At 32.2% G+C, this 25,206-nt stretch overlaps 3 protein-coding genes across 5 annotated transcripts; all 3 read right to left on the reverse strand.

Moving 5' to 3' along the window:
* Window positions 1-3,134: 3,134 nt before the first annotated feature.
* LOC137806846 (uncharacterized) lies at window positions 3,135-3,945 on the reverse strand. The gene has a single exon (XM_068607182.2). The coding sequence runs from the start codon at window positions 3,799-3,801 to the stop codon at window positions 3,346-3,348; it is 456 nt and encodes a 151-aa protein (XP_068463283.2). The 5' UTR covers window positions 3,802-3,945; the 3' UTR covers window positions 3,135-3,345.
* A 1,621-nt stretch (window positions 3,946-5,566) lies between these two features.
* Window positions 5,567-14,684, reverse strand: LOC137806845 (uncharacterized). 3 transcript variants are annotated; one of them, XM_068607178.2, is made up of 9 exons: window positions 14,436-14,684; window positions 13,857-13,918; window positions 13,508-13,562; window positions 12,944-13,042; window positions 12,567-12,653; window positions 12,054-12,170; window positions 6,925-7,017; window positions 6,601-6,631; window positions 5,567-5,919 (listed from the first exon to the last, which is right to left on the reverse strand). In XM_068607178.2, exons 1-9 carry the CDS (start codon window positions 14,529-14,531, stop codon window positions 5,735-5,737), a joined length of 825 nt encoding a protein of 274 aa, XP_068463279.1. In that variant the 5' UTR covers window positions 14,532-14,684; the 3' UTR covers window positions 5,567-5,734. The 3 variants fall into 3 exon arrangements, with proteins under 3 accessions (XP_068463279.1, XP_068463282.1, XP_068463281.1); XM_068607181.2 differs by having other exon boundaries at window positions 5,567-6,064; window positions 14,436-14,672; XM_068607180.2 differs by lacking the exon at window positions 5,567-5,919 and adding an exon at window positions 6,052-6,360 and having other exon boundaries at window positions 14,436-14,672.
* Window positions 14,685-22,521: 7,837 nt separating this feature from the next.
* On the reverse strand, window positions 22,522-24,966 carry LOC137806844 (uncharacterized). The gene has a single exon (XM_068607176.2). The coding sequence runs from the start codon at window positions 24,576-24,578 to the stop codon at window positions 22,860-22,862; it is 1,719 nt and encodes a 572-aa protein (XP_068463277.1). The 5' UTR covers window positions 24,579-24,966; the 3' UTR covers window positions 22,522-22,859.
* Window positions 24,967-25,206: the final 240 nt, after the last annotated feature.

Genomic DNA, 25,206 nt, shown 5'->3' on the forward strand with positions numbered 1-25,206 from the left:
ATGTCATTGGCCAAACGAGCCAATGTGAGCTACTGGTAGAGGGCGACATGCTTCCTCAAGTGGTGGCCATTGGAAAAGTCTATTAAGAGGCTACCACCTTACATAACGTTCCTCTCTCTCCTGATGTGGTGAAGGTAACAGTTGAAAGAGTACGAGTACCTGATGCTCGTGTTCCACTACCTCAGATGAGGTAACAACTGTGGCCGATGCATTTCAGACATTCGTAGTTTGGCCCATACACCTTATTCGAATTATGCCAGAACCTCCGGTAATAATTTCATTATATTAATTTATATTTATATATTACATCTAATTTGATAATGTTCTTTATTTTGTAGAAACCTCTTCGGAAACCAAGTCTGAAAAGGAAGCATGAGGTTCCGATTGACAATCCTATAGCTATCTTAGTTGTAGTTGCTAAACAGATTGGTCGAGACCCTCTGGAAATTCCATGGGATGATACGTTTTTTGAAATAAACACTAAGTCATTGAGCCACTGTACATATACATGTCAGATTTGTTAGAATTTGTAGCTGGGGATCAGGAGCTCAATATAAATATAATTCAATTTTTATGATGTAAGTATCTTTACCTATATTTCAATTTACTTTATGTTAAATTAGCATTGATTATGCTTTAACTAATAACTTGTAGGTTTTTGAATGGTGTCTACATCACTGAGGGGAAGGAAAAATGTGTATGGATTCTTAGATCTCGCATATGCTAATCCCATTGGAACAAAGGCAAATGAAACCCAATCATACATCACTAATACCCTGAAAAAAAAAGGGAAAATAAATTTATTTATGCCCTTATATTAATGAGTAAATTTAATTATATGTTGTCAATTATTACTATTTCATGTTTTAAATATTTACTAACTTTTTTCATGGATGATATAGAGGTCATTGGCAGTTACTTGTCTTATCAACGGTTGATAAGACTGATGTGTGGTTTTGTTCCCTACACAAGAAGCCATCCACATCTTTTAAGAATATCATTGATAGGTAAGTACATTATAAACTTAAATTCGTATGTTACTAATTAAGCATCTACTAACGCAGTTTTTTTGTATTAATCAGTTCATGGTGTGGATATAACATCATAAAAGGTCGATCCAGTTCAAATTTTCAAAATCTGAACTGGATAAAACTAAAGGTTTGTAATTTTTTTTCTTTCTCTTTTCATTGTTTATGAATATTAACTTTTACTTTTTATTGAATTATAGTGTAATAAACAATTAGGAAGCTATGAGTGTGGCTATTACATTATGCAATGGATGGTTACCATTGTAAGACTAGGCCTTAAAAGTGATTGGCATGAGGTAACATGATGGTAAATTATTTTTATAAATCTTTACCATATATGTATCTTAAAACTAATTTATGTCAACCATATTTTGAAATGCAGTTATTCACGGATGAGCAGCCAATGTCTTTGGAAGCCATATCATATGTGAGACATTCTTGGTCCACATATTTCCTAAATTTTTATAACTCTAGGTTAGCTGATGAATAGTATAGAAATTAAATAGATAAAGATATATTATTAGTGTTTGTAATACATTTTTATCAAATATATAAAAAATGATTCTTTGAATATATGTATTTGTCTGACTGGGTTATAATTGAACAGGTTAATTTAGATGGGCATAAACATTAAACAGATTGTACTAAAAAAAACAACCATATACAACTACGACTATTTACCATTGCCGCATTTTTAAATGTTGAAGAAAGATTTATCAATGTGACTATTACCATAGTCGTATTCGTAAATTTGATTTATAAATGCAGCTATGGTAAATAGCCGCATTCGTAAATGCATTACTCCTCACTCTTAAAACATAATTCAGAAGCATATAAAAATGCGACTATTTACCATAGTCGCATTTATAAATCGTATTTATGAATGTGACTAAATAGCCGCATTCTTATGTGTTGGATTTAAGACTACGTGTAAATCAAATGCGACTATATAGTCACCGTTATAAATTAAAAATAATCGTGATTTTTAAACCTTTATGTACGGGTGTAAGTTTCAATTAAACTTTAGTATAATAAATAAATTAAATATTATAAGTGTAACAAGGAGTTGACGTGAAAAAAAGTTAAGACCATATAAATATATTTATCTAATTTATCAATAGACAAACTATATTTATTTTGATTTAAAGACTAAATTCAAGTTATATATTATAATATTTCATTGACGTTCAACTTTTTTATTTTGAAGCTATTGAGTATGACAATTTATTTTATCAGTTTCTAACACAATGATATTACAATAATTTCTAGACTTAATTCTTTAAAAATAATTCAGTTATGAATTTTATGTTTTACAATTCTTAATATTTACAATATTTATTTAAAATTATTACCTTTTTGTTTGTTAATCAAATTATGTTGAGTTATGTCTTCCTTTAAAATTAAAAATCAATTTATGCATTGATATAATATTGTTAATTATGAAGTGGTCATAATATATGTTTTATATATGACAATGGTTAAAGTCATTCTTGAAAATCCTAAGTTTCAATAACGTTCCAATACTATGGTTAAGAAAAAGGTTTTAATAGTTGTTAAAAGGGTTTTAAATGTGATTAAAACTACTTTCTTTTAACGTTTTTGTTTCCACCCTAAACGAGGGTGGAAAAAATAGTTTAATTTTATAATATTTTTTAAAGAGGTAACTCATAATTTCTCTCATCTTCATTGGTTCATTCATATTGTTTTAACACCATTAAAGAGCTTTATAACTTGACATATTACAACCAACTTAACAAAACTCATTAAAAATCATTTATTTGATTTTTTAATTATTGTTATTTTTTTAGATTTATGTTTGTAACAAGAAATTCTGCATGTCATAAAAAATCAAAATATTTGAATTCATTACTTACTTTTTCATCATCATATAAGGAAGATAAAGCCAGAATTCAAAGGAGTTCACATCCTCTCCCCTTATGGGAGGTTCAGAGTGGATTGTGTGGCACAAGAAGTTTCCTTTAGCACACAAGTCAAGAACTACAAAGTCAATGCTTGGCAATTGATTGAGCAGATATTTTCTTGATTACTACAATAACTTCCAAGTTTACAAATATACCCTATTTATTGGTTGAAGTGGTAGTTACTTAAACAACTATATCTATACAGCAGAACAGAAGAAAAAATTCCATTGTAGCAAAAACCACATTAAGTGTGGTCAGGAAGTTCATGAACCATTGAATCACACAACATGGGAGGGGGAATTGAAACCCAATGTGAAATAAAGAAAACAAAGAAACAATATCTAACTCATGACAACCAAACTTGAAAAATATGCTGAGAAGAATGAGATTCAAATTCAGCAAAAATCTGGCCTTGTTCTCTTCCGAACTGATATAGAGCCTCTCTGATGATCCCAGAAGACTTTGATCTCAGAAGAATCCCTCAGATCCTCGAGGCTAATATACTGCTGCTTAGCCATCCTTAAGGAATGACACCCAGTGTCATGAATCCAAATATAAGGGTGACATGTTTCATCATAGTAATACAATAAACTCCTCAAGCTCCCTCCAACACTGCCACTCCTTCCAGGCATGTAAGCCTTATATATGCTTTTACATTTCAGTCTTTTAGAAGACCCTGGCTTCAACGTGTGAATCTTCTTCAGTATTGACCCCACCCTTATTTGCAGCTCCACTGGCCGATCACTGAGGTTCCATATCCTTGTCCCATATCCAGAACCTTGAGTGTGATCTCGACAACCATCAAAGCAGCCACCGAAAGATAGAAGGCTAAAGCCTTGCACTTTTCCCATGAGGGATACCCCAACTGCTGCTTCCTCTTGATCACCAACTTCCAAACAATGTATGTTCTTCTGCAATAGAAACTTCACTATGTATATAATATAACCAGCCGATAAATTATGCTTTTTGTGATAAAGTTTAGTTACTTTGCAAAGCTAGGGGTTTCTCATTTCTGAGGTTGTGGAAAGAATCTGTAGTAACCTTGCACTTTAGACTCCTCACAAGGACAGAATATTGTTTCGCCCTTCCATCAAGGAAGTCATAGGGTCCTTAGACGCCAAGATTTCAACAAGAAGACAGTGAAAAAGTTCATTGGCACTGACAAAATTATATAAAAATTGCTAGAATAGCTTTTCCTTTTGTTTAGTTGGGAAAGAAAAAGATGTTGTTGGCATTTGACAACAGTAGTACTCATTCAAAGATTCATGATGAGGTCTCATATGATGTTGCCTCACCTTTATTGCGAGGGCGGGTTGCTTTTGATCCAATCCAAGTTGAATAAAAAACATTACCCCAATAAGCAATTATTTTCTTTTCTCTTAGCTGTGCATTCATCTCTTCACTCTTTACTTTCTTCTCAAGTTCTCTTCGGAGTGAGAAAAGAACCATGACATGAGGCTGTTGGTTGGAACAAAACATTGATAGGATAGTTAGTTTTTGTTGCTGTCAGTACAAAAATAATAACATTGCAAAGCTAATAGCTTGTGTTGTCTCTATACAAAATGTATTTGTTTATTTACTTTGCTTCATAAATGTACAATAACAACAGCCAGAGACTTTTCTAACTAGGATAGAGTTGACTATAAAAATCAAATGATGTCATAATGTTATTGTAAGTTATAAGCAAATTATTTGACATCTAGTTTTTCGTGGTCTTTAATCTGTGTAAGTGGCTCTAACGACTTGACTACCCTACGCCACATTCATATACTTTCCTTATTCAGATTTCTCTGTCTTCTCTTACAAGCCGAAACTACTCAAACCATCATTCTCCATATCTTGTATAGTAAAAACTAAGAGAAAGAAATAACTAGTTATGTTAAATATCCATAAATAATAGTAACAATTTTCATTATTCTTGCTTTATGAGATATATAGTTATGAAAATACTAGTTAGTACTTAGTAGAAAAAAATAGAACCAAATTACACACTAACCGAGGAAAATAATTTAAATTATCATCAAATCAAAATTACCTTTATTGACTTTTACAAAATTGATCTAAACTTTATAGCACCAATAATTTAGAATTTGATGAGTATGCCATTGTTTTACAAATTATTGTGATTAGATGCATAGCCATTAAAATCATTAAAATATAGTTAGCACAAAGTGTTAGGTGAATAAAACAGGTAAAGTACAAAGGTTGGAGAGACGTACAGCACAATACAGTTTTATTTCAGATCAAAGAACAAATCTTAATGACTAGATCATAATGATCGTCAAAATGGGATACTGTCCTTATTTTATCACAGCAGTTAACCATATAAACGGGTTTAACCCCAGGTAATCTATTCCAATCAGTCTCATAACTCCTTAATTGAACTTCTTATAAGTACCCTACTTTGCCATCCTAGAAGTGTCCCAATAATAGCAATATCAATAGGAGCGGTTCAAGTCAAAGTAATGAAGAACATTGGTTCACCAAGCATCTGAACCGTTGAATTCAAAGTAAGAATACAATGTAATACGATGAATTAGCAATGTTTGTGCATACAAAATTGAAAAAGAATAAAAAATTAGGGAGAACCATAGAATATGATGAACTTTTCTGCCGTTAGACAAATTCAATAACCTCATCTTGATTGTATGATTAACCATTTATATCACCAACTACATTTCTAATGCCAAAACTGTACAAATCACAAATAAGCAGCAGCTACTGTTTAAAATAAAAGAATAGCCTTTAAAAGGAGGGGTGGCGAAAGAATTTACACAGTGGAATTTACATTTTCTGATTCTCTTCATCCTGATCTGTCTTATTTATGAGAGGCTGATTGAGATCTACTGAAGGTTCAGTGGCAATTGATAGCTCTGGTGAAGATGCACTGTCATCCATATCTTCACACTCAGCCAAGGCTTTATCTAAAGCAGACTTGGCAACTTTAGTAACCCATATCATGAGAACCACTGCCCGTAGCCAAAAATAATATTTCAGCCAGGCATTAATCAAAGAAAATAAGGAACTCTAGGTCTTAAACAACTTTTCCAAGCTCAAAAATCTCCAATTTCATAACGGTCTATAATCAACTGTGGATTCTCCAATCTTATACTTCTGTAGTTATTTAGCACCACCACATGAAACACATTACACTACACATTAATTCTAAATAACAGTAACATTCTAATAAAATAACTAATCTATGTGAAGATCTTGTTTCCTAACATAACTTGCCACTTTTCCCACCAGATCACACTCCCATATATTGCTCAAAATCCAATGCAATATAAGCATAAACCACCAAAGGAATTGACACAACAATTAAACATTTATGTAAATTGAGATAAATGATGGTCTGCTATCTCTGGTTTGCCTGCTAAAGCTTCAAATTCATTTTCTTCTGCCTGGAACTTAAAATTTAATAAGCAAAAATATGAGCAAAAAAATAGAGCCGCTGGACAGAGTATGCAAGTCTTATTAAAAGCCCTCAACTGTTGCCCAGCAATTGCAGCTGAGCTGCTAGTATACAGAGCAACAAAACCTCACATGCAAGGAAAACAGGAGCAAGGCATACAGGAGAAAGAGAACAACTTCTAGATAGAGCGTGTTAAATTTTACATTCTATGCTGTGGGGAAACAACATAACTTACCAGATATCACCAAGCCAGAAATGATCCAAGGCTGCATCCAAAAGACAAATAAATTTATGTTACATATGAGATAAAGCTCACCTATTTGATTCAATCAAGATAATTAAAGATGTTGGATATCCTACACTGACTAGAGATATGATTAAATTATAATATATAAGTGAGTCCAAACCTCACTTTACCAAATTGGTTTTGTGAGGCTAGGTAAGGTGAAGTTGAGTAGGCTTAAAGTTCTATCGAGGATGATATCAAAACTTATCAAAACCTATCCTAACCAAGGCCTCTTAGATGTTAATATAAGGAATAAAGCATAGTTTTTCATACCAAATGAGTCTTTGAGAATTCACCCCAACCACGTGTCACGTCCGATATATCCTTGAGTGTAGTTCCAACATATACAAGAGCAAGTGTTATTGGCTGCAATAACAATAACAATAAAGCATTTCAAAATCCAGAGTAATGCAAATAGGGATATACTTACTAATACTCTACAAACATCAACCTTAAATACATGTTCTTAATAGCTTAATTTAATGTACGTTCTTCCTAGAACATAAGTAGTTAACATATAAATCACAAGGATGATTACTTGTTGAATGCACTTGTTGATCCAATATTAACATTGTTCCCTTTTAAATCAATTGATCTCAAACTTTCAATATTCTTACACATCATTTTAAAGTTTAACAATATCCACTATTCATTTATATGGACAACATGCTCTCAATTTGGCACAACAACTAAAGGAATGATCTAGATAACTCCAAAGTTTAAAGTTGTCGTGTTTTTCCATTACCCATGTCAGATAGCATAGCACATTTAATACATTTTAGGTATGGGAATATCAAAATAAAAGAGCTTGGTCACCTTTTCTTAATTGGTTCTAATATTTAGGGTCCTAGACATGTCTATTCAACTTCAAGCTACTATTATTTTTGTCACTTTCTTTGATATTTTTTTCCATTGCATTTGGTTATTCTTAATAAAAATTTGTTTTGATTTTTTTCTACATTTCAAGCTTTTCTCTACTAAATTCAAGATCAATTTGGTTTTTCTCTACATTTCAAGCTTTTCTTAAAATTGTGCACAAATCATTCTTGTGAATAATTGTCTTCCCAATTTCTAGTCTCTTTGACTTCACAAGAGATTATTATTCATCAAACATTAGTGCTCACACGTAGTAGCTAAACATTAAACATTATTGCTGAAAGAACGAATCTACACATGATTGAAATTGTTCATGCCTTCTTCACGGTTGAAGATCCCACATCGACTAGAAATAAGGATATTTTATAATATATAAGTGGGTGCAAACCTTACCTTATAAGCCGATTTTATAAAGTTGAGTTAGGCTTAAAGTTCACTTCTTAATATGGTATCAGAGTCATTTATAGTCTATTCTAACGAGAGTTTGTTGGACTTACCAGGTCACTCACTATCGGACCATTCATTAATATAGTTTCACACACAAGTTGACAGTCTTAGTGTGAGGGGGTGTGTCAATATAAGTGGGTGCAAACCTCACCTTATAAGTCAATGTTCCTTTTCACTTTAGGGTGATACATTTGTGAGGAATTTGAGTGTGGCGTCAAGAGTCCTACATTTAGTGGAAATGAGTGAGATGAGAAATATATAAGAAAGACCCACAAACCTAATGTCTTAAGATTTTGGGTTGAAGATGGTATCAAGGTCTCTTATATATGGATTGACTCATGACTCAAAACTCATCGGATCCACATTCCTAAGTTAGGTACTGACTCTCCCTAGTACGCTCATTTGAGTAACCCAACAACGTTTCTCATTAAAAGTAATTGAAACAACTTTTTTCCTTCCTCTACTCTTCACAATCAAATTCCCCAAGCTACTTTGTAACCACAATAGAACATTACCCCATTTGGATGCACAAGTTTTATTCATGACCTCATTCTAGGTAAAGATAACTTTGCAAAATCTCTTGAATTCCCTTATTTGGGTTACTCACTCCTCCAAAAGAGCTATTGTTGTTTTTGTCCTCAACTTTAATGACATCATTTTTACTAACATCCCTTTTTATACTTGCCTTTTCATCTCCTATTTTGTTGTACTAGATACTATTTTCTTTGTGGACCCTTTGAATATTTCACCGATTGTTTTGACTTCAATTGTTGCCTGTACCCCACCTCCTTTTCTTACTTACCAATGACGAAATAGATTGTAGTGGTAATTCCTCAGTTGACCCTCCAGCCTCATCAACAATTTCAATTTCCATTTTGTTTATGTCACTTGCACCAAAGCTTTCCTCTGCACTGCAAAAAGGTATATGGTTCTCTCACAATCCTACTCCTCTATATGTTTGTACTTTAAATATAAAATTTTATATTTCTTATTTCTCCTGCCTTTTCTTTGGATTTTGTGCTTATTCATAAGTCTACAAGTGAAGTCTTGGCTAATTCCAATTGGCGTTGGGCAATGGATGAAATGATGACTTTACACTCTACTGGCACTTATGAACTTGTTTCTTTATCTGTTGACTATTTTTCCAGCAACTTGAAGAATATTTTAGTTAAATCAATTTGGATTGTTTGGTTAAAGGTTAAGTGGGTTAGAAAGTTTGTAATGAACTTGAGCTTTTGCAAGGTCTCGCATTTAATTGATTAAAACAAGTTTTAATCAATTAAAATCACTTGAAGACACTTTCTTTAAAGATTTTAACTGGTTAAATACTCGAATTAATCCATTAAAATGCTCTTATATAGTGTGTGAGAAACATTTTAATGGATTTAATTCAATTTTAATGAATTAATCCTATCAATTATATATAGAAGCTATCTCAAACTAGTTTCACTGAATCAAATTGAGAAAGTATTTGAATATATCAAATACCTAAGGAGAACTCAAAAGCTATAGAAAATATATTTCTAGGTACCTTTACAAGATCAAAAAACATGAAGATAATTGGTTAAAGAATCATCTTGAAGGTTACCTTTGTGTCCTTGTTTTTTTATGTCTCTTTCAAGAGTTTGTCCGGGTAATCATGTTCTTTTTTACTACATTATTGTGTGTAAGTTGTTGACCAAGGTGGTCAAGGTGATTCTTATGATAGGGTTTCACAAGAGGTTGTAAAAAATCTTGTAAAACTTTGAAATGTTAGTTGTTCTAATAAGGGTTGTTAGACAAATAGACGTAGTTTAGTTGTGAGAGGGAACCAATATAATTCTTCGTGTTTCTCTTTTTCTTACTACCTCTACAAATTTGATTTTTGAGCTAAAACAAGTGTTCTCTAAAATTGAAGCCAATGAACATTATCTTGACATTTCTTTAAAATCATACAAGTTTCTTGAATGTTTTATCTTTGATTCAAAGTAAATACCTCATCCAATTTTGAAAATCTTTCAAACTTACCCTCTCTCTTAAACTCAGCCTTTGTTTCTAAAATTGACACGACTATTGTTGGCTATCGATAGATATATATGGGAAAGATTAGACAAAAATGATACTTTTGTTCTTTTCTTTCTTGACATGGTTTACATACTATTGGCCTTTCACCAATTGATTTTTAAATTGTCTTCTTTGTGGTGAATTATAGGATGAAGTTTGTATGAATCAGCCAATAGGTTTAACAAAGTCTAGTGACTCTTGCTTTATTTGTCAACTTCATTCTCACTATAGTTTCTTGTGTCTAGTGTAGTTGTTTTTAGCTCTGCCTTAGTACAATGCAGCACAACTCATTTTCTCCATTCATTCTCCTTTTGGCAAATGCAGTTATCTTGTTTATGGATGACATAAATGATACTCAATAACTCAAAACCAACCTTTTCAATTAATCTCAGACAAAAGACTCTAGACCTTGCAAATACTTTTTAGGATTGAAGTTTTGGTATTCTAACTAAAGCCAATACACTAGATTGTCATCCTAGTAATATTAAGCTTAATCCAGGTTAAGAAGACCCATAAAAAACATGTAAGCCTACACAGTTATCTCACTGTGGTGAGTCAATGAGATGTCATATGTAGTCTTCAGTACATAAAAAATGAATAAGGAAAAGGACTACTCTGTATGAACATAAAGGCAATGCCAAAATATCACTTGTTATTGTGATGCTGACAGGTAGGACCACTATCATATAAGAGATCTAGTTCTGGGTATCGTTTTCATATTGGAGGTAATATGATTTGGGCATAAGAAGTAGAGCATAGTTGCTAGATCTCAAGTCAAAGTTGAATATTGTGCTACGATAACAATTGCATGCAAGATTACGTGGCTCAGGCAACTATTCCAACAACTAACAAAAGTTATCTGCGACAATCAAATTGCACTTCACATTGCATCAAGTCCAATCTTCCATGAATGGACCAAACACAAATAGATTTTCACTTAGTAAATTGCAAGAGAGAAGGTGCTTTAAGAGGAAACCACAATTTACTTTGTCAACTCAAGCAACCAGTTGACCAACATGTCTATTAAATCCCTTATAGGCTCTCATATTGACTACATCAGTGACAAACTAGGCTAATATGACATATAAGCTCTAGCTTGAGAGGGAATTGTCATATTTAATACATTTTAAATATGGAAATAGTTGTCCACCAAGGATGCAGTACAACAATTTAAGGGTTTGATGTGTTCTTATGTATTTATGATTGATTTCATTGTACCCTAATATGTGATTATAAACAAGAGTGGACATAAAACTCAACATTCAAATATATTTCTTCTTTTATAAATCATATTCTTTCATAATTTAATATTGAAAACATTTAAGACAAACTTTTTTCCGAATACAGCATGCTACCACAAGAAAATCCAATTAATTTTTAGCAAGTTTTAATTTTGTAACTAGGAGTGGAACATGTCAGATTTGGCCTATTTATTTAAAGTAGACTATCTTTTAAGCCTTTGCCTGACTTGTTTTAAAGTTTGGTCTGGCCTGCCTGAAAACCAATTAACGTGACTTGTTCTATAAAAGGCTAGTGGACCTTCTTCATCACCTAAATTATTTCAATTTTTGTAAGACTAATATTAATATAAAAAAATAAGCAATAAGTCATTCAATTAAAAATAGACATGTTGAGTTGTGGTCCTCTCCAAAAAGTAAATAATTAAATTTTATTGAGATCATTACTACCAAACATATTATGAGATAATTCAAAAACTCAACTACTATTAATTATAGGAATAGAAATGTAAAAAACCATTGTCCATCAAACATGGTATCCATCCAAACCATGTTTAATAAGTTCATACTCATCCACAAGAAGCAAAAGTCTACAACAGAAATTGACAAGCTAATCTTGCATGCCTGATAGAATTTTTTTATAGCCTAAGCCTGGCCTTTTTTTATTTTAATAGGCTTTTATTTCAAAAATTTAGCATGACCTTTATAGTAAACAGGCCAAGTCAGGCCATAGAAACAGAAATTCATTGCTAAGGGTAAAGCCCCCTACATATAATTGATCAGAGATAAAGAAGATACCATCATTCCTAACCAGGAAGTCAGTGTGTATTCCCCTAATGGAACAGGAGTCACAGACAGGAAGTAATTTAACAAGTTAAATGGTACAAAAGGAGCAAGCCGAAGGAGTATCAAAATCTGTAAAGACAGAGAAATTAAAACATTCAGAGATTCAATTGAGAAAAAATTAAAAAATTAACACGATATAATATAAATGTGATTAAGCAAAATTCTAGCACGATAATAACCTTCCTAAGCAATTATTAGTATACATAATAATAGCCTTTCTTGTTTGTTTTAACAGGCAATCAAACTTATACACCGTAATTTCAGACATTCCATAGTATACATAACTTCATGATACACTTACTCTTCTTGAGCCATTTCAGAAACAAGAATTCCAAAAGGACAAAACAAGATAGAAACAAATGGAACATTATAAAATAAACATCAAAAGTATGAAAACTTAAAAAAAAAAGTTATTACTGAGTGTTAGACATGTAAGAAAATCATTCAATTATTGGATCTACAAACCTTAAAGCCAGATTTCTGAATTGCAATTGTTACTGATCTAAACTGAGGATAATCCTTTAACCTTGAAACAACAAGTGATTTCCCAATCTGCATAGATAGAAAACTATACTAATAACCCCAGGAAGGAAATAAATTTATCATAATACAGAAACAAGTGGACCAAGAAGCAGCACAATTGAAAGGCTGAGAAAATTTCAAGAATAATGCAAATGAAGAAAGGCTAACGGATAAAGGGCATATTGTAATACTTGAGAAAAACTTAAATTTATAATTTTTGCCATAGCAACTAGGAAACTGAAAAGTGAATCAATCATGCCATAACTCTATTTTTCTTTAATTTGAAAAAATACTAATAAATGTAAAACTAGAAAACTTACTGTTCTACCAAGAAGGAATGCAGCTACTGCACCAACAGTTGAACCAATAGAGTCAGCAATGAAGCCAATTGGAAGGCCAAATAGATAACCACCCCCAAGCTGAACAAAAAGTATCAGGTAAAGTGACTCAACAAATTATTTCTGCCTTTGGTTGATTAAGTTTACTTCTTCATCAGTTGTATTGCAAAGGAGATGTAAAGCAATGAGTAAACTGTTTATAATGCAAACCTTTGTTATACAATAGAAATTATAAACGAATCATTTAAGAAGTAATGGAGGTGTTTGGAACATACATCAAATTGTGGACACAAATATACTTTATAGTAAAACTAATAGTATAATGCAACAATGTCAACTAATTTGTAGAACTTAAACAGGTAAATGGTAACCCTGATGAATTCAATTTAAAAATTTACAAGTTCATAAAGGTAAGAATCGCAAATACCAAACAATATTTTAAAGAACAATTATTAGCGTAAATGCAGACAGGCCACAGTTCTTATACAGGTAATTGAGAATTCCATATTCCTATGAAGTACAAATTGAGGAATCAAATATTCTTACAGTAAGTACAGAGGCTGGAACTGCCAAGACAGTCAATGGAATGTAAACAGCTATCCTGAAAATGACCAAACAAACATGGGTTGACAAATTCACGTATTCAAGTCCGTTGTTATCTTGATATATTTTAATATGCCCATTTGAATTCCTTTCCATGATACTATGAATAGCATAAAGCCTATCATGAATGAAAGCACATGACAATCTCCTGTAAAGATGACCTTTACAAATTGCACCCCAAACTAAAGCAATTACATGATAGAAACAAGTATCACTATTATGAGATTTTAAAAACAAATGGTGATAATCACCAAGTCGAAATTTTAGTGGTCAATAATAAAAATAGACTTACAGAGCAAGTGGACCCCATGGCCCAAGACTATTATCAATCCATACCAATAAGTCCTTCAGAATCTGTAGAGCAAAAATAGAGGGTAATAGATTCAAAATCTCCACGCAACAGGAACTGTTGGGAAAGAAAATTCAAAATGCGGTGCTTGTAATGAAGAATACAGTAAAAGTGGTATTGTAGATTGTATGCATGAACAAGGGAGTGGGGATTCCCATTCGTAATACAAAGCCATTATCCTCTATTCTTTTCCGCTTTTCACAGTAAGAAACCAAACCAAATTCAAACAAAAATCTCCATTTTTTAATGATACTCCAATTCTAAAAATTGCACAAGGTGCTACTTATATTATCCCCCTTGATTGAAATTCCTGTATGCAAACACCACTTCAATTTTTTTCTGCCACATGTGAGTAATGAGACAATCATGGAAGAAGCCGCAGACACAAGGTAATTCTAAGAGCGTGTCATGGAAATTAATCAACTCAACAAAAATGCACCCACCCCATTTCAAGTTCAAACAGAAAGAACTAAAAGAGCTAGATAGAAGAACCCAGAAGTGAAATTGGATTAAAAAAAGAACCTTGTCAACTGGGAGAGTTAAAAAACCAACAACAATGGCGGCAACAAGAAGAAGCAGAAGAGTGATGTTGAGAGCAGAGGTCCACGTGAAAGACATGGTGGTTGGTTCATTCAGACCCAAAGGGGAAAGGGTTGAATCACCACTTAAAGTCGTGTCCTTTGATCTTATCTGATCATTCTGTCCACTTTATGTCTCCAAAAATTAATTCCTGAACAACACAGAGTATGACCACTTCCTTGCCTCTGTAACTTCTCTCTGGCTACACTACACTATTTCTTATTAATTTCATGATAATGATGTTTTGGATTATCAACATTTTACAAACTTTACAATTTAAACAAACTATTTCATCCCATTCTTAATATAAGAGATATTTATTTTAGAAGAAACTGATGGTAGTTTTATAAGATATTTTATAATGTTTATGTTTTTTTTTATTTCTATTAAATACACTGAATATGCAATTTTTTATTGATAAATAATGAGAAGAAGTAGTCATAAATATTGATAATATTATTAATAAAATAAATTATTATTTTTATTAATATTTTGTAATTTTATTAGAAGTACCTCGTATTAGAGATAAAGAAGTATTCACAATTAAATAAAATATGCTTAGATTAAAATAGTTGTCCAATTTTTTAATAAAATTGTATTCATGTATATTTCTCATATTATATATATATATATATATATAATATGTCACTTTTATCAAATGTTTCAGAAAAAAAAAAGTAAATTTTGAAATTGTTAAAACTAATTTTATATTTATACACATTCAATTTTATTAAAATTTAACAACAATGTCTATACATTGATATTCATATTATAATATATTTTGAAAAATATATTATATTGATTTTAATTTTTAAAAACAAAGTATAAAAATAATTTAAATTAATGTATATTATCTTATGAATGAAGATGATGTTCAACTAAATATTCTTTAGTACAATAAATATCTAATAATAATATATCTTTATTTTTTATTGTATATTGTCATTAGTGATGTTACTATTGAATAAGATTAATATATAACTTAATTTTTTTATTAATTATTATTTAATTTTAATATATTTTAAACATGTTGACATTTAAAAACCATTCAATCTGAACCCATACATATTATATTATTTATAAATAGGTGACTGAGAATAATACAAATATATCTAAGGTATGTACTAATTATAACTAATATGAAATAAATTAAGTGAGACTCCACTTCCATGCTCTTTTCACTGTTTTGTATAATTGTATCCTATTTCCTTGAAAGATCTATGACAAGGGAAAGAAGATGAACAATAAATAGGAACAATTATGGAAGCGGCAGAACCGTCAATAATTAATGAACCTACAGTCACACTCACTGCTTCAACCCTCTTATTGCTTATTAAATCAATTTATTTTATTTTAAAAACAAGTCAGCATAAAATTGGATTTAAATTACTTTCTATGAAAAATATTTATATCCTTTAATTAAAAATTTAATCTTATAATTATGAGGTGACTCCATCTATCCCACAACATAACATATGTCGGGTCTAGTACACGTGAGATATCTAAGGCTCCCTACAATCTGCTTAAAGTATGTTGCATCTACAGTTCACCTATCACCTTCCTTCCTAAGCTTAATTCCAATTTCAATTGGAGTTTTAACTGGGTTTGAATCCCCCATCTTAAAAGTTTTCTCTGTTTAATGAAGATTCCATCGTCTCCTTGGATGACTTCAATGCCCAAAAAAGTAGGACATAAGACCGAGACTAGTCATATCAAATTTCTTCATCATGATATGCTTGAGTCACCAATCATTTTGAGATTACTTCTTGTAAAAATAACATCATCAACATAAAGACATAAAATTAGCAAATCTTCATAATCATTAGTCTTTACATAAAGACCATGATCTGATGCACATAAAGACATAAAATTAGCAAATCTCCATAATCATTAGTCTTTACATAAAGACCATGATCTGATGCACATTTTTTGAATCCAATGGCATGAAGAAATGAATCAATCATTTTGTTCCAAGCTCTTGGTGTCTGTTTAAGACCATATAAAGCCTTAGTTAGTCTGTACACATTCTCCTCTTTGTCAGATTGTATGAAACCTGACGGCTGCTTTACACAAACCTCTTCATCAAGTGGATCGTTTAGTTTAGAAACACATACTTGACGTCCATTTGGTGAATTATCCATTGTCTTTGTGTAGCTAAAGCAATGATTAATCTCATTGTTTCCATTTGAGCTACAGGAGAAAATATTTCTTCATAATCATAGCCTTCTCTTTGCTCGAATCCCTTTGCCACCAACCTTGCCTTATATCTATCAATCTCACCATTTGCTTTCACTTTAATCTTGTACACCCACTTCACATCAATTGCTTTGTGTCCTTTTGGAAGATCAGTGAGTTGCCATGTATTGTTTTTCTGAATCGCCATCAATTCTTCATTCATAGCCTCTTGTCATTTGGGGTGTTGAATGGCATATGCAAGTCTCACAGGTTCTGAATCTACAAGAAAAGCAAAATGAACCAATTCTCCATTGTCATCAACTTCATCATCAAGATTTACTTCGTAATTTTGAAGGTGTACATGTTGTCATTTTTGCCTTCTTGGTTGCTCCATTATAGTTGCAATTGGAGCTGCAACTTCAGGTTGAATTACAGCTTCGGGTTGAACTGCAGGTGCTTCAAGAGTGACTCCATCTTCCACATCATCGTTCAAAACGTAAATATATCGTTTTTTCGAATTCATTTCAGTTGTTGCATTCCATTGTCATTCCTCATCTTCGGCAAATGTAACATCACGACTAACAATCACCTTCTTTGTCATTGGATTGTACAATTTGTATCTCCCATGCTTATATCCAATGAAAATTATTTTCATTGCCTTATCATCCAACTTTGATCTTGCTACCTTGGGGACATGAGCATAAGTAATTGACCCAAATATCTTCAAGTGCTGCACATTGGGTTTGAATCCACTACATGCATCAATTGAAGTTGTGTTAGGAACACTCTGACTGAGTGATTTGTTTATCAAATATACCGCACATGTTACGGTCTCAGCCCAAAAATAATTTGGCATACCTTTCGCTTTAAGCATGCTCCTTGTCATGTCCATGATTACTTTATTATTTCTCTCGACAACTCTGTTGTGTTGGGGTTTGTAGGGATAGGTTATGTTATGCTGCAACCCAAGTTCTTCACAGTGTCTCTTGAACTCATTAGACTTGTACTCACCCCCTTCATCACTACGCATCATCTTAATTAGTCAGCCACTCTGTCTTTCAACAAATGCTTTAAATATTTTAAAGCACTAAAATACCTCATCCTTGCTTTTCAATAGATAAATCCAGGTTAGGGTGATGAATATGGGGTAAACCATTCACTAAAATATTTTCCAAACTCTGAAAATTTAAGTGCCCAAAGCGTAAATATCACAACCACGATTCATTATTCACTATTGCATTAAAGCACTTGAAATCACCCATATGAAAATCTTCTAGAAACATTTAGTTTTTTGATGAAAAGGTTTTAAGAATCAAATTACATTTTTTTATCAAAAATTGAGAATTTATTTTCAACTATATGCATCACGTAACCCTTTTCGGCCAGCTGATACTCAATAGATTACTTTTCATATCAGGTACATAGAAAACATCATAAATGTACCTGTGATCACCATTTTTCAATGTGATAAGAATTCACCCTTTTCCAGTCACCAGAACGAACCTGCCATCACTAAATTTCACTTTTGTGCGAAATAAGTCATCCAAATCTTCAAATAGCTCCTTCTAACCACACATATGATTCGTGCAACCTGTATCCAAATACCAAGTTTGATTGTTTGGAGTTTCATTTGATGTGGCTGACATTAATACTGCATGATCCTCTTCATCTTGTTCGTGATTACGATCTTCTTGGGCACAACTGGTAGCATGATTATCACCTGTTGATCTGCACTCATTTGCATAATGGTTGTGTTTATGGCAGTTATAACACTCCACATTTGATTTATTATACATGCCCCCTCGTCCTCCGCGCCTAGAGTTATTTGAACTTGGATTGTGATTGGAACCAGTGGTGTTTTGCTTAGCGCCTCCATGATTTTGGCCACTGCGATCTTTGCTGGAATAGCTACCACCACGTCCCCATCCTTTGCCACGTGAACTACCGTGTTTATGATAGGAGATACCAATTGAGGATTGTGCTTCTAAAGCCTGTTCAATTGGTTTTTCAATCTTATTGTCATTCATCTGTTGCTCATGCGCTCGTAGGGAACCAGACAATAACCTTACTGTCATTTTTTATATGTCATTGGCCTCTTCAATTGCGGCAACAACATGTTCAAATTTGAGAGTTAAAGACCTCCAAATCTTCTCCACCTTTGCCTGCTCCGAATGTGTTTCGCCATTGGTCTTCATCTAATTTCTCAAGGCAAGAACTTTATTTATATAGACATCAATAGTCTCTGTGGTTTCCATCTGCAACAATTCATATTGGCGTCTCAGGGTTTGAAGACGCACTCTCTTGATCTTGTCATCACCTTTATAATTTGTTGACAAAATGATTCAAGCCTCACCTGTAGTTGTTGTTCCTTCTATCTGCTCAAACGTCTCGTCATTCATCCATTGATGGATGAGATACAAAATCTTTGTCCTTCTTCTTCTGACCAAGATGCGCTACTCGTTGCGCCTCAGTTGCATTATCAACTAATGCAGACACTTCACTCTCAACGACATCCCATAACTCATGATAATCAAACAAAACTTTCATCTGCACACACCATCGATTGTAATTTTTTCCATCAAGGATAGGGACTGATAATTGGGTAGAGTTCATGATAACAGACAAGCTCTGATACGAGTTGTAGAAACTAATTGAAGGAAATAACAAAAGGCAAAAAGTTGTAGAAACTGATTGAACATAATTGCACGAAATTGCAAAACTGATACATTCATTTTAATTTACTTCAATAATATAAATATATAATAAAATTACAAATACTGGAAGTTACAAAATAGGAATATTAACAACCATGTAAATTAATCATTAGTGCAATACTAACGGTAAATAATTTTAGTATAATAAAATCTGAATTAATAACCAATAATAATAATAATATAAAAATGATATTTTTACTAATTATATTTATTTAACTTTTGATTGTAGTTGCTAATATATATTAGAAGTATCTCCCCTAACATAATAATATATATATATATATAAATTCTTATCATATATGCAAATTCCTTTTTTTAAGGTAACATAACAAGTCAATCAATAAAAAAAAATATGAAATAAAAATTAATTTTAAAAATAGTAAATAATTAATGATTATATTAATTAAATTAGATATTATTTTATAAATTATAAAATTATTAATATTTAAAATAATTTTTATTATTAACTAGTGGAAACACAACATCCAATTTATTTATTATTATTATTATTATTATGAGTGTTTGTATTTTTAAATATAAAATATTATTAAAAAAATAGAAACATTTTCTCTCTTCAATTCTAAAACATATAATTTTAATAATTAAGTTATATTAAAAAATATATTATACAAATTCAAATTTATAACATAATAACATAATTATATTAAAGCAATTAGATTATCTGTTTCATTCTCAAAACTTGTAAATCACTAATTTTGATTGGTTACTAATATAAACTAAAAAAAAAATAAGATTAGAAACTTCAATAACAAATCCTAAGAAAATATCTATTTTCTAATTCATTTTATCTTATCCGCAACAATATCGTATTCACAACGCATCCATCTTCCCCGTCGACACCCACATCAACAATGACATCAAGATAACTATGTACCTGTGCAAAAATCTGGATGTCTATATTCAAGTAACAATTTGGGATATTTTGCTTCTTTATCTTCTTCCTCTTCCGCCTCCACCTGTTGTGCGAAAATGAAAAGCAAAGTAAAAGAAATAAAAATGAGGAGTATTAACAATTAAACAATCAAAATTTATACAACCTGTATTGATTGATCAGAACAAAATAAACGATAATAGCATTGGTTCAATAAGAATACCTTTAGATTGTCAAGAATGAAAAAAATAAACTAAAATTTTGTGATGATTTACATTCATTTTTTTATGTTTCTTTTGTTTTTGTTCTTTTTTTTTCTGTTTTTAGTCTCTTCTTCTCACACTTCTCTCAAAGTTTCTTTTGTACTATGCATTTTCGTTTGATGAACATCAAACCACGTTTCAATTCCAAGTTTTATTTGACTCATTCTTTTCAAATAAATGTAGCGCATGTCTCTCAAACAGTTTCTTTCAAATTTAATATTAACTTTTTTTTTAGTTTTAAATTTAAGTAATTATAAAAGGACGAAATAACCAAAAGAAAATATTTATATAAGGATAAAATATGAACAAATTTGTGTACAATAAAAACAGTTATAATGGGGAATCCCCTTTATACATAAGTATAGATAAAAATTTATAAACTAGTTTTTAAATTGGTATCTAAATGTCAATAATTTTATAGTCTATAAAATAATATATAATTTAATTAATATAATAACTAATTATTTTTTATTATTAAAATTAGTTTCTATTTAATGATTTTCTAGTAATGTGTTTTTGGCCCAACTCGTCACTGATATGCAAAAAGAAGGACAGACTACACCGTCAAGGTTATGTGATAACCTGTCTAGTCATAGGGTGGGTTGGTGGGTTGGCACAAGACGGATACTTGAGATTGATGTAAAGATGGATCAGTCGATTGAGGTATTACGTCCATCTTAGCAAGGTTACTTGAAGAAGGTTGTGGAAAGATTTAGGATGCATAAATCCAAACATGTAGGTACATCTTTGGATCATTACACAAAGTTTTTTATTACCGAAAAACTCATAGTTCTTAAAAAGATAGGAGAGAGTTAAAGACTATTCTATATGTTAATGGAGTAGCGAGTATGATGTATGAGATGGTGTATAAAAAACAAGATTTCACACTTGTTGTTAATATGGTTGACAAATTCATAGCATATCCTAGATGTGTTCACTATAAGGCTTTGAAGTAAGGCTTTGAAGTGGTGTTGACATATTTAAATGGAACATTATTGTTTAGATTGATGTATAGCCAATTTACCCATGACATAAAAGCTATTGAAGGGGTTGTAGATGCAAATTTTGTAAAAAGTGTGGACACTATAAATTTTGTTTTGGGATATATTTTCACATTGTTTAAAACTGAAACTTATTGAAAATCAACATGCAACTTTATCTACTACTAAGACATAAGATATAGTATATTGGATTCATAGAAGGAGTGAAGAAGAGTTTATGGTTGAAAAAGGATGATAGGTGAATTGTAATTTATATAAGAATACGTGACTATTCATTGTAATAACCTAAAAATAATAGGTGTGATAATATTGTTATAGAATATAAATATTATGAATTCAATTTAGTTTCAAATTTAAATTTTAAATATTATAAATTCAATTTAGTTTCAAATTTAAAATTTAAACATTATGTATTGAGTTAAGACATATATTAGTTAAAATTATATGTAATGTTACAAAAAATCATGATTATTATAAAAAAAATTAACACCATTTAATAATATTGCATCGAAGTAGTAACATTTAATTATTACCATTTTTTATGCAAATTAATTATTACGAATTCAACTACTATATTGATTACAAAAAATATGTTTTAATATGCAAGGAGAGTTCCATAATTTTTAAAATCATTTTTACTCTCTCTCTCTCTCGTTTCAAAACAACTCAAATTAACTCTTCCATTGCTATTTCTTCACCACCAAATAAGCCACAGCTTGTGGACAAAGGAAAAAAAAAAAAGAATAGTTACAGAAAACCAGGAACAGAAGATAGTCTAATGGAGCATGAGAAGGGATAATAAAAATTATTGGAGAGGAAGGGCAGATAAAGTTGAGCAATCCATGTTCATGATAGACACATGGCAGAGTAAAAAAGAAAAGAGGTGCATGTGTTAAGAGATATATAAGTCAGTATTATGCAGTTTGGTATAACTTTGCTGCAATAACTAATTGCAACCTTCCACTGCCAACAACAAAGCCATAATTATGAAACTCATCCGTTTTCTTCATATAATATAATTAAGTAACCACAAGCCCATAAATATGGCTACAAGCCATACATAAGAAGTGATAATCAAAACAAAGAACAATCTTCGATGGTAAAATGTGTTTTGAGGAGTTAAATTCTCCTGCTATTCTACAAGTGAAACAATCTCAGGTATACATAACAAACAAAAATATATGAGCAAGAAAGAATACCAAATCTAAGTACATAGAAACAACAATACCCGAAGCACAGTGGACACTACCTAAATAGTTTTCAACCAAGCAAAAGATGTGCATTTATCCATAGGGTGTACATACACTTGTTTGCTTCAAATGCTATCTTGCACATAGGGCATTGAGAAGAACATGAGATAACATAAGGTCCAAGAAATATTGATGTCCAATTTGGCCATCTCTCCACTTCATCTTTGCTGGAGCTCTTCCATAGTGTACTCCATCGTTACATCGGTTATCAAAATGCCATGGAAATGTCATATCAAAGTTATCAATCACACCAGATACAACTCCTGCTTGCTTCAATTTCTCCAACAACACACCATTGAATGCCTCCATCTTGTTAGGATTGAATGCTAGTGACCTTGCATATCCACCAGTTGCAACCGTAGTCCGGTAAAACACCCTTGGCCACGCCAACCCTCTTTGCTTTACTGTCTTCATAACATCTGTCCAAAAGGATGCTGCATAATCAGCTCCAACAGAGAATGCTCTTATGTTGCGCCAGTGGACGCCATCATGCAGGCCAGAGTTCATGATCACAGCGTCAGGAATGGTATCTTCTGTGAAGTATTTCTTTATCAAATTTTGAAACCCTTCATCTCTCAGAGAATCCAACCCCAGATAGTTTTGTGTTTCATTCCAATGCCCATTGAAGATGCTTGTAATTCTAACTTTTTGAGAAGGATCTTTTGGGTTGGAAAAGTTCATGTCAAATCTTCTGGGGACAGAAGGTATTTCAGGCAAGTCTAACACAAAGTTTAGCATATTCCTTATTGTGTCAACATGATTTGAATCGCCCCAAAAGAAAATCCATCTGTTTTTCAAGCAATTCCAAGCAGACTCCGCAGAATACAACTTGAATGAGCAATGAGTTGAATACACCCAACCATTACTCTCAAGAATTCCCAAGGAGCCATCACACCAAGGAGCTTTGCAAGGAAAATCCGACCCAAGGCACCTGTACCTGCCATCATTTCCTATGGCGCAGTCATCATTCTTTCCATGTCTTGTCCACCTTCCACTCCACACATCCCTGCCAAAATCAGAAGCCTTGCAAGCCTGCAGTTCTGGTAGCTGAACACTGATTTTGTAGAATCTGATTGCAACATTTCGCAGCATTCGGTCATAAGAAAACCTCCATGGGGTGAACTTCAGACCTTCAAAGTGTCTATAGAGCAGGATTATAGTGAGATTGTAAACCCCATCAAAATCTGGATGAACCTGCACTAAAATTGAGTAAGAACCATTGCTGAAATCTTTCACCAAAGGCCTAGATTTCCATGATTCCCCTGAAAGATCAGCCTCGAAGTAGTCCCCACCTAAACAACGAGGATTCCCCGAATCATCCAGTGCTTGAAAACCAAATTCATGCACATCACCAGCAGAAAGCTCTATAACTTCCCCACCATCCAACCCAGGAACTGCAATCTCCACAGCCTTAGAATCTTTACAGGGTACACCTCCACGAGCTGACCATCGAGCTATGAGATTTGATGTAAAGTTGGGTTCTAACTCACTTGAAATCCAACTAGTATGCCTCTCAAGTAGAAGGGACTTGTTGCCTGGTTTTTCATACAGAGTGAAGTTCACAGGACTGTATGGAGAGACGAGAGTTAAATTAGGAGTATGAAACCTTACAGCAAGATAGTCTTGTTGATACCTCCAAACTTGAATGATGCTCTTGATTGTGCACCCATCAATGCTCCAAATCACAACCATTCCAACCAAAACCAAAGCAGTGAGCAACCCAACACGCCAATGAAGCATTGGAATGGACCATAGAACCCATTGGGGCGAAATCACAACCTTCTTTGGCATGGCATCACCCCAAAATAGCTACCAACAAACCCACCCTCCAATACCTCAAAAGTTGCTATCTTTTGACGACAACACGCCAAACCACAAGAGTGCCTTGAAATCACAAGAGTCGATTTTTCCGAGGAAACAAAAGAAATAAATCTTGAAGAGTGAAAAAAATGGAAAAACAAATTGTGGGATGCTCACAAGTTTCAAGGCGTGTTTCCAAATTCAATGTAATGTGTTGTTCTGTAAGAGATGGAGTTGCTACTAATGGGTCGGTGTGAGTTCCTGAGGAAGAGGAAGTTTTTTCACACTGTGCTTCGTTAAAGTAACTTGGCAGATTTCAGACATGGACATGTATGTCCAAAGAACATGTGAAGCTCAGTTTAATTATGAACTTTACATATTTTTAGTTACATTTTTCTAAATTTTGATTTGCTTTGGTTATACAGCTGTGGATTTTTCCACTTTTCCTGTTTCCAATTCTAATCAAAGCTGTCTTTTGCTCTATTTGGTTGTTAATATTAATTACTCTGACCACTACAGTGTGGATGTGATTAAAAGGAAGAAGTTAATTTAAATATTATACTTATTAAATAAATTCAAACATGTATGATAAGAGACAAACTCATTGGTTGTTTGTATT

This window comes from Phaseolus vulgaris, chromosome 3 (assembly GCF_051622355.1).
Source record: "Phaseolus vulgaris cultivar YP4 chromosome 3, ASM5162235v1, whole genome shotgun sequence".
NCBI classification, from domain to species: Eukaryota; Viridiplantae; Streptophyta; class Magnoliopsida; order Fabales; family Fabaceae; genus Phaseolus; species Phaseolus vulgaris.